This window comes from Halyomorpha halys, unplaced genomic scaffold (genome assembly GCF_000696795.3).
Source record: "Halyomorpha halys isolate HHAL.00 unplaced genomic scaffold, Hhal_1.1 Scaffold675.1, whole genome shotgun sequence".
Classification (NCBI taxonomy): Eukaryota; Metazoa; Arthropoda; class Insecta; order Hemiptera; family Pentatomidae; genus Halyomorpha; species Halyomorpha halys.
The window spans coordinates 146,499-157,612 of record NW_027111983.1 but is presented as its reverse complement, the minus strand read 5'-3'; the positions used below and the strand labels follow the sequence as shown (position 1 = coordinate 157,612).

The 11,114-nt window shown below is 26.4% G+C and overlaps 1 protein-coding gene across 1 annotated transcript in view; it reads right to left on the bottom strand.

Annotated features, from left to right (window-relative positions):
* Positions 1-7,271: 7,271 nt before the first annotated feature.
* Positions 7,272-11,114, bottom strand: part of LOC106685264 (protein still life, isoforms C/SIF type 2) — a 106,038-nt gene continuing 102,195 nt past the window's right edge. The window contains exon 22 of the mRNA XM_014427832.2: positions 7,272-7,507. Within this exon, the coding sequence (XP_014283318.1) occupies positions 7,404-7,507 (104 nt within the window). The 3' untranslated portion in view covers positions 7,272-7,403. The remainder of the gene's footprint in view (positions 7,508-11,114) is intronic.

Below are 11,114 nucleotides of genomic sequence, written 5' to 3'. Positions count from 1 at the left end.
TTTTGGCCAAGACTCCCATTGGAGTCCTATACTGCCTAACCCTGGTTTCTTCATTTTGTGGGACCGCCACTCAATAAAAAAATTCGACGTCCCAGGCCGGATTCGAACCGGCACCGCCAATAGACATCAAATTGGTAAGACTGTGTCTTAACCACTGAGCTATGGGCGGCCCAAGCGTATACAGTTGTAAATAACAATAAATAAATTATTTAAAAAAATATATTATGTATATAATCTAAAATATAAAAATATAATGTTTGCAATAAAGTTACCTTGTATAAGTTAAAAAAGAAAAATATTTCAATTTTGAGAAATTGTAATATTTGATTATAACAAGTTAAAAGTAACTGGGAGTCATCTCAACTTCAAAGTAAAAGATATTAAAATTTTACCTAAGTAAAGTGATATTAACTATTAAGGAGAAAAAAAGAGCAAAAAAAAAAAAGCAAAATGACTCCTTATCTTAAAATGTAAAAAATATGAGACAGACCTTTTAGAAAGAATATTCAAGGTCTGCACAAGACTGTGGGGGGAAGTAAGAAGTGTATATGAGGATAGGGCAAAAAGGATAAAAACTCATCAATACGAAGATGCTAGAAACAAACCAAGAAGCACTGACTGATTCCACATAACATCTCTATGCTGATAGGCACAATAAGTAGTTGAGAAGAAAGAAGAAAGAAAGACAGGCATTGAAAAACAGATTACATCACTGCTTATATTATGGTTATTATAGAATATGGTTGCTTTCTATCACAACACGCACATAATCTGAGAGATGACAGAACAATTTTTGAGTGTAGCGAGTGCTTCTCCAGTTCTCCAAACTCGGCACTCTTATCTTCCCCTAAGCTAATGTTGTATCACTCCTAGTCAAAAAGAAATCTGATAAAATACAAATATTAAATGTTTGGGATAGTATTTATACTCAGGTGTAAACATTGTATGTGTTGCGGGCAACCAATCTTAAACATAAAACTGTTTAAGTTGCGTGTTTATTTATGTGACAATGCTTAATATTTATATTTATGTATCAAACAGTGCAGCTCTCTTAGGGATTAACTGACTGACTGAACAGTCATCTTAACTTTGTCGCTCATTCTCTCTTCATACTTCTGTCACGTGAAATCATCTATTGGATCATGCTCATAAATAAGCCTAGGATTTTGGAATATTAAGCCCTATAAATTGTAACTGTCTAGCAATAAAAATTTGAAGAATAGTTGTATTAGTAAAATTAGTTTTTTGTTATATTTCAATGCCATTAATAACTTGTTTTGTTTTTCTTCTGTTTTTTTCCATGTTTGAAGTAATAGTTTATTTTTTATATGATTGTTTATTATTTATAATAATATTCAATATTAGCGATATTATGAACTTTTACTTTTAGAATTAGTTATGGTTATAGTTATTGAACAGCTATTCTTTCAACTATGAACCAGAATTTATTATTATGACATACGACTACTTATGCACCACAAGAGTGTAACTACTAGAATGTTAAAAAGTAGAGTTAACTTTGAGATAGACTGTAGATGGACTCCAGTAGAGAAAATAAACCCAGTCTATGGTACTATGTTTGGAATAAGGCCCATAAAAAATAACAATAAAAACATTTTTTAAAGTTTTTCCACTATTAAAGTAAAACAATGTTATTAGATTTTACAATGTTATCACTAATTAGAAGTCTCTGCCGACATGTCTCCAGCAAAGTTTGAGAAGTAACAAAGCAACAATTAAGCTAATTACTCGACAATACGTGAATCAGCAAAAGGATATTTAGTTTTTGAGTATTTTAAATTTGAAAAAGCTAGCTTACATACTTATGTAATATATTCTCAACACTGGGCGAGATTTGGTATCTTTTCTTTTTATTGGCATGCTTCCAAAAATTTTCAAGCTGTTATGTCAGGTTAATTCAGTTATACGGGGAAATTTATTCTCGTAATGTCATTTATAAAACTGTGATAAAATACATAATTTTAACATTTAAAAAAAAAAAAAAAAAGATTGTACAAACATATATTTGATCATTTATTTACTTTTTTCATCAACCAAGAATTATTAAAAAAATTAATGTAAATATAACTGATGTTTTTATTGGTATGTATTACAGACATTTGTATGCCAATTATCAAATATTTAAATTCATCTGTATTTCCATTTTTTTCATGGAATCTTTAGGTTTAATGGCATTCGCCAGTCTATCAGAACCATTTACAAGATAAATTAAACATTTTACTACATTAATTAACCTTTTTCCTAACAAAATAAAAATCTCCCTAAACCAGAATATTGAGACTGATCCTTAGGATAATATAGTGATATAGGAGAAGAACAGACAAGATATTGTTATTTTTAATATGATTTATTTTGCTAGAAAAAAGGTTTAATTTGTAAGCTTTAATTTTGATTTTTTTTTACTAAAAAGTTAGTTTTTCAGGTATTTAGATATATAAAGTTTTAAAGGTATGGCTGCATATGTTAAGTTCTCACAAATATGAATAATTCAGACAAAAAAATACAGATGTAAACGTTATAGTAATTTAATACAACATAAGATTCATGATGTATGGAATAAAACTCTTTCATTTTTTTTTTTTTTTATTAATAGTATAATTCCAATAAAATTGGTATTTTTTCTTTATCCCTTTTTCTTTTTTTTTTCTTCTTTTTTCTTTTATTTTCATCTACTTAACAACTTATCCTAATGATAACAAAGGATGTCACTTTGAAGATCTTCATAATAATTTATTTCTTTATGTATATAGCTTCTCATATATTTTTCGTATATATACTTATACTGTAAGTATGAGAAAACTAATTCAACTCTATATAAGTGCTTTTTAAAACATAAAAATACAAAACTAATACATACTGATTGTTAACAAGAAATAGTGATTGACTAGAAAAAAATATAATAAAATTTGTGGTGATACATAGGTGTTTCTTTTTTTTTTGTTTTTTTTATTAAACACTAACCTACAAAATCGTTCATTAAAACATCAATGCGTTTCATTTTCAATTTTTTTTTCCTTGGCCATTTACATCAAAACCTCTTTCATTTTTCTAAATTTAATTTCTTGTTTTATTTCAATTAAAAATAAACATAATAATAAAAAATAATCTTTAAAAACATATGTGTAGTTTTTATCTGGATTGTTCGCTCTATGTTCCATTTGGAAGAATATAGAAAAAAAATACATAAAAATTAAACTAACATTTTATAAGTTTATATTTAATTAAATACATCAATTAATTTATTTCTAAAAATACAATAAATATATTTATAATATAATCGGCACCACAATAAAATAAAAATTCAAGAACAATCCAGCATTTTTATTAAATTTTAAATAATTGAAAACTTCATAATATACATGTTGTGTATGCATACGATGCAAGCGAGGAGAAAAAATAAAACATATTAAGAAAGCAATGGTTAGAGGAATATGATATCACAGGAGTTGTCTTGATTCCCTTAAACGAACCTTTTGTGTTCTAGCCTTATTAAATACGAGTTTCAATTCCCAATGAACACTGGCTCTATTAGTACCATGTTTTAATTAAAAAATAAAAGAGACATAAATACGTTATTAATCAATTGACATTCATCTGGGTGGAGACCCTAATAACAAAGTCCAATAGACCTGTTGTCATTTCATAGGATTAAAAATATGAATGAGGCATCAAATGATTTAAAAATCTATTATAATTAATGAGACTATTAAAATTTTCTTTAAAGAACACCAGTCAAATCAATACCATCAATAAGTACAAAAAAAAATTTTTAAAATTATAATTTTATGTAGATTTGAAAAATGATCTTAAGGAAAAGAGAATACCTCACTCAAATTAAAGCATAAATAATTGTAAATTTCTTTAAAGAACCATGTTAAAAATACTATTTACATTAAAAACTATACAAAATAATTATTTAAATAAATTACTTATTCATAAATACACATCACTCACTAAAGCATAAATAAATATAAACATCAGAACCCGTAAGCATATAATGGTCATTTTAGAACTACTTTCTACATAAGACCACTTTAATAATGTAACGCACAATACAGAAAATTATTCAACTGCATACACAATAAATGACCTCAAAAAGGAAACACATTGTTTTGACTTTTTTCTTTTAATATTTTTTTTCTTTTGGTTCTTAAAACAGCAGCTCTGCTCATAAAAACCATACATTACTACATTTATCCACAGTAATTTATTAATTATTATAAGATTAATTTAAAAAGAACAATTGTTAAAATATGTCAATGTGATCACATCCGTACTCGCACATGTCTCACATCATGTGACCTGTTTTATATTTTGAGCCCCATGTTATATAATACTTATGTATATATTTATATACATATAAACTTATTTATACGTATCATAATATATTTTCTATATATATATTTTGTATATTATTTATTTATAACCAAAATGTTTTTCTTCATCTTCACAATAATCACATATAACAATAACTGGGTGCAAGTGATTTTAACATTTTACATTACAACTTATAATAAAACATAAAAATAAATAATGATAATGAAATCCGAAACAAAATTTCATACAACAATTCAATTTCGGAAAGTGGAAATTACTCTAGATTTAATATGCATATTACTTTTTTTTTTTAACAATACTAAGAAGCAGAAAATTTAAAACGATACAAAGAAATGTTATTTATTAATATCACTAACATTTTTTTTATATTTCATTATAAAATATAAGATTATGAAACAAATCATCGTTTAAATCAAATTTAATTATTATTTACAAGAATAGGATTGTTTTCGAAAAAGACTTAATGGATTTCATTTACTCTGCTTATTAGTTACATGTAAATCTATTTTATACCTTGTTATCGACTAAATTTTTAAAGTTAGATACGGATTCAATAGTGTGTAGATTTATTTAGTAATTAAATTCATTAATTATAGATAGTTCAATCCATAAGATATCAGCTATATCGTTTAACTTTATGAGTTAACACATCAATTATCTGTATTACATCAATTAAATATTACCAAAGAGAAACTTTGAGCTGCTTCGACTTAATTGAAGTCAAAGACAATCGGAGAATTAAACTATTCATGTTTATACTCAAGTACGACATGTTATTTTATTTATTTATTTATTTTTTTTAATTTGGCACAAAACCAATAATCAACGGGAGTAAGGGTTTTATGATTTTTTTTTCTTAATTTTTATGTAAAGTTAATACTCTTGAGTTTTACATAAATTATTAAGTAATAACCCACTTTCTTAATTATTTCATTCTGCCATCATCACAGTCTTTATTTGACACATTTATATTAATTTTTATAGTTAAAAAATTAATATTTGTACAATTAAAGGATAATATATTAATTTGGAATGCTTTATTTTTATTTTATTATTTTTTTTTTTAGACTAGTATACAATGAGGTTTGTTTCACTTCACATAAAATACACTTACATATTTAAATAAATGAACTTAAGCATGTAAGTGCAATTATTTTACAATAAATATTACTGATAAAAATATGTACACATTGAAAAAAAAAATAGTAAATAAAAAAAATAGATTTGCTAGCAAGAAAAGAGCTACAAATTACCTAGAAATAAGAAATTTAAAAAAAGAAATAATAGTTGATAAAATATAACAGTAAGATGAAAAGATTACGTAAAGGGACACAACCCCTAAAGGATATTGAGACTCTTAAGTGAATAGTGAGATCAAACAATTTTTTTTAATTTATGAATCGCTTATAAGTAATGTTTCAAATTATTCTTGATTTAATTTTGTCCACAGCACAAGTTGTGTAGGCACGTAGTGGCTTGTTACAATATGATTAAACTATTCTAGGCCACTTTGCATAACTATTTTCTAACAACAATGAGATTAATAAACATAACAAAAAATAAAAATAAAAAATAGTAATATGAAATGTGATTCTACAAAAGAGAAGAAAAGAAAAGGATTTGCTTCATTAAAATACTTTTGAATATTACTAAATTATAATGAATAATTTCCCTTGAGTGAGCACATCAATTGAGATTTTTCGGGAAATAGTTTTGAAAACAAAAATTATTTTGTTGTATCACTTGAAACATCAATTTTGAGGGCGATTATTAAGAAAAGAAAATATCGATTAATGAATTAGTTATCAATTATTAACTACAGCTAAACTTTTTTGGAGTACAAAATGGGTTGACTCTTCAACACAATTAACTGTTATTAATTTTCAAACTGACCATGTAAATCCCTCTAGTATTTCTTGAGTAGCCACCAGTTCAATCAGCAACCATTTATCTCTTTTCAACATCATTTTCTATTTTAATCTTTTGTCAAGACTAAATTATTGAAAGAAAAATTTTTAAAACTGGTAGAACCATTCAAAAAGTCTTTAATAAACTTTTTCTTTCGGATTATAACCTTCTTGAAGAGGGACTTGTTTATCAAAATTATTGTAAAGATGTATCAATTGAATTGAATATCTATTGTGAAGATGTATCAATCAAGGGATAAAATTAGATTGCCTTGATATTAAGAAAAATTGATATTAAATGCGATACAACATGATAAAAAATATTAAACATTAAAAACTTCATATATTAAAGTACAAAATAAAATTTTTAATGTAGCTTATTTAAATTCATTAACTTAATATTTTTTAAATGCCTCCATAAGATAAACGTGATCGTAAATCCAATTAATTCTTGAAATTTTTTCTAAATAAATATTTGTAAGCCATAAAAGATAATAACAGATACTTCTGGCACTATCCATATTCTCTGTTATTTTTTTTTTTTTCAAAATATTTTTCTAGGTAACTACATTTTTAGAGATTATAAAACTTTTCTTTTAAAGCATGCATTTTCTACTAGAATGAGAAAATAAATAAGTCTTATGACAGTAAATAAAAAAAAATTTCAGGTTACTATTAAGTGAAATAGTAAAAAATGATAACATTAAAAAATGTTTTATATAGCTTTTCTTGTCTCCTCTTCCCCTCCAGGAAATACATATCAACATAAAGTCACATAGTGAATAATACCGATCCTCATAAGAACAATGAAGTTAATTTTCTTTTTTCCCCTTTATTTGTAAGGGAATAATAAAATATTACAAATTAAAAAAAATAAGTAAAATGAATAATTAACACAGCAAAATCCACCTAATATCAGTAACTTAAAAAACAACAACATTAAATGACAGACTTACATTATAAAGATGTACAGTTCATATAAAATAAAATAAGAATAAGAAATAAGAATACAAATAAACTATTCCACTCTGTTCATTCTTAATAATAATCAAATCTATAATTCTTAACAGATAGATGTAAGGCATTGATTGATGTTAAGAGGGTGTGTCCCTACAATTTACCTCTTGCTCTGTAGCCCTACTTCCGACCGAGAGTCCTTGAATCTCCAGGCCCAGAGGTCGTTTTCTTTCGAGGAAGTGTCACCGTTTCGCTTATGTCTCTTGGTTTCCAAACTGGCGACCCTAGAAAAAAACCGGTACTCTGTAAGCGTATTTCTCGGATGACAGTGATATTATGCATTCAATCGATAGCAGTCAAACACCAATTTTTAATAGTACACTCATTACTATATAAATTTATGGTGTTAAGTGGATATGATAAAGAAAATAAAACTAGGTAAGATTGTGCCTTTATTGACCTATGTCAAGTGAGTATCAATAGTCAACAGTTTGCGGAAACCAAAAGACATTTCTGTCTACTGTGTGCCTTTTACTAACTACAAAGCCAATAAGTAATCTACAAGCGTGTTAAGAGTGGGCCACCCTTACCTGCTCATACTTGGTCTTCCTTCTTTGCCTTCATGTCGAATGGTAAACCCACTTAGGCACATGCATTCAAAAGTAATCTAACGAACAAGTTGGCTAAAAGTACTTATTTACAAAAAGAAAAAGAAAAATCTAAATTAATTGTTGAAGATGAAAAAATATGGTGGAGCCTTTTATTGCCAGATCTGATGTCGCTGTCTAAAATCAGATTCAATCTAAAAAATGTTTCAAAACCTAAATGAAAGCTCAGGATGTATCGTTTTCATAAATCCAAAATAGCAGCCCTAATAAATGATAATGGTGAATTGAATAAGACAGAATGAAACTCCCATCCAAAAAATGGATTGATAAACAACTTTCTTCATTTTCATTATCGTTGAATATTGAATTTAAACATCATTTATAGCCTCATTCCAATGTTTATACATCTTTACCAGCAATCTCTCCACTTCCCATCCTTCCCATAGATACTGTTTTCCAATAATATTTTATGCTATACTAGGACCACAATATTGGATTTTTGAAAAAAGAAAAAAAAAACATATTGCTTATAAACAAGACATCCAAAACTTTTATTCAAGAAAAGAGACAAATCTCTGGTTTGAATCTAATTTTAGAAATAGAGGTGTCAGATTTGACTAAGAACACTCCACGAATATAAATATAAAAAAATCATAACAGCTTTAAAGAGATGCATCAAATAAAGCATTTCTAATTTCAAAAAAGTGATCAACCACTCATAATTTTCATTCTTGGAAATCAGTCAAGGGATTATTTAACTTGATTTAATAAAGATTGTAATTTAACATTGACATAATGATATGTCAATAATTAGTCATTTTTCGGTGCCATAATATGCATATACATGTTTATTTATTTAGTTAATATTTTATATATATTTTCTAAATAATGGAGTTAAATGGATACCTAATTTAAAGATTGTCTGATGAATGGTGAAAATAAGAAATTTTTATTTTATTTTAAAATTTAAACTTATCAATTAATTTTTATGGCTCAACCAACACAATAACTGCTTTAATCTTCCATATCGTATATTTTAGTATGGTAAAATTCTTATGAATCAAAGTTATGATAAATTATGTTTTAAATGAGCAAGTAGGGTTAACAAATTTTCTAATCAATATTCCTGCAATGTGTATAGTCGACAACTTTTAGGGAGAGATCTATAAAATACACAAAGTTATAGGGCAATAAGATAGTTTTAAATATATTGTCTCTATGGTGTTTAACTTTAAAATATATTTTTAAGCGAACATTATGCATATTATTAATGTTAATCGTATGTTTACATAAAGTTCACGCAATAATATAGGCCTGAAATCTATACATAGCTGTATTTGACACATCGACCAGCCGCAGGGTTCTGAATCTGAGACAATGTCCTCCCTATAGAGCTGATCTATTTGATATTTTATCAAAGAGCACCATAAATATCAATGAAACAGTCAATTTAGTTGAGAGAACTTGGTAAATGCAAAGTTTTCTACTTTGCTATTTTCATTAACAAAAAAATAATAAGTACAGTCAAAAGTTATTATGTGGCTCGATAAATTCTTGTCAATCTAGGATTCTGTAACTTGTGACACCCACTTGTCAGTTGTCAATAACCAGGAAAAATTCAATTTAGTTTTACAAAAAATTAATATATGACACAATCAATATGTAATTCTAAGAAATCATTTAGGCAATTAATTAATACTATAAATTAAAAAAATAACTTTTTTTTTATCTAAAATTTAAATTTAAATCAGAGGGTATTTCTTCCTATTGCCTTTATCAAGGTTTCCATTACATTTAACAACAACCTAATAAAAGGTTCTAATGAATTTCTGAGGAATATTATCATATTCCTCCAATATAATAACACTTAATTACTGAGGCAATTTTGGTAAATTTAGATGTTTCTTTATTTGTTTTGATAACTGGATAAGTTATGCCTACCTATTTGTTACTCTAGAAATCAAATTGAAAAGTTTATCAGGTTTTGGTAAATGGAGGCACTTTTTTTTTCCCTCCCCGTGAATCCAATGAAATTATATTTTGCATTTTGAACAATTTCAATCAGACAAATCGGAAGTGCATAAACCTCAATCTTATGTTATTTTTGAAAGATAATATAGTTAGCGCTTCATTTGTCCAAAATCAGTGTGAGGTGATCCCAAAAGAGTCTGTCAAATTATGGTTCCCACCTTGACCCAATAGTACTGAATTCATAAAAGTAAGATGTCACCAATATAAACTTTAGTAATAAATAAGTAGCATACAATATGAAACTAATAATAAATACGGAGATTAATAATTTGGATTATTTTTCCTTATAAAATAGTTTTTAAAAATATTACTAAATTAGTTAGTTAGGTATGCTTTGTACCTTTATTTTTATATTAGGCCATCAAACTAATTTAATTCAAACCAAATACTGAAAATTGTTTTTTTATTCAATCAGAACGAAAGACTAATATATTTTTATTTGTTTAACTATATTTCAAGACTGGGTATAATGGGTAGGGTAATGCATCAGCTAGTATTAATTAAACCAAGCTTGGTTACTATTTGAAATAGGTAAGTGGTAACAGGTTAGTTAAGACCAGTCTACCTAATATGGGCAAATTACTCTGGCTCTATAGCCAACGACCAATGTACACCAATAGGCACCAGCCTCAATATAAAGTTTATCATTAGATAACTTAAAAACAAATATCATCTGTATATATTAATTGGGTATGATGAATGAATTATTCTCTTTAAAACAACTAAATTTGAAAATATAAGTCTTAATCACAGAAGAATACTATAGCTTACTATCTCTTCAGTTAATTTAAATATCTAATTTCTATTAAATAAAAAAAAGTATTGAATAAACAAGATTTTTCACTGTTTTGATTCAACCATTTCTAATTCTGTGAGTTGAGTTAAGAATTATAAAATAATTGAACAATGTTGGTATCTAATTCAATAGGCCTAGAATTTCTAATCAGTTTGAAAGTCCATAATTCCTCTACCTCAATGGATATCCTTCATGGAAGAAGCTTTCGAGGGGTTTTGAGAACAATGCTGTTTGTAAAACGTATAGAACATTAAAAGGTTATAACTTATAGCATGTAGAACATTATAAGCTAAATATAAAAATATGTATTAAAAGTGAGCATAAATCCTATAAATAAGTTTAATATTGGATTCCATCAATTTAAAAGTCACATTGCTAATAAATTAGACATTTTTATTCAAATTGTGAAAAAAAAAATCATTTATGGAGCTAACATATTCGACCATCTATATATAT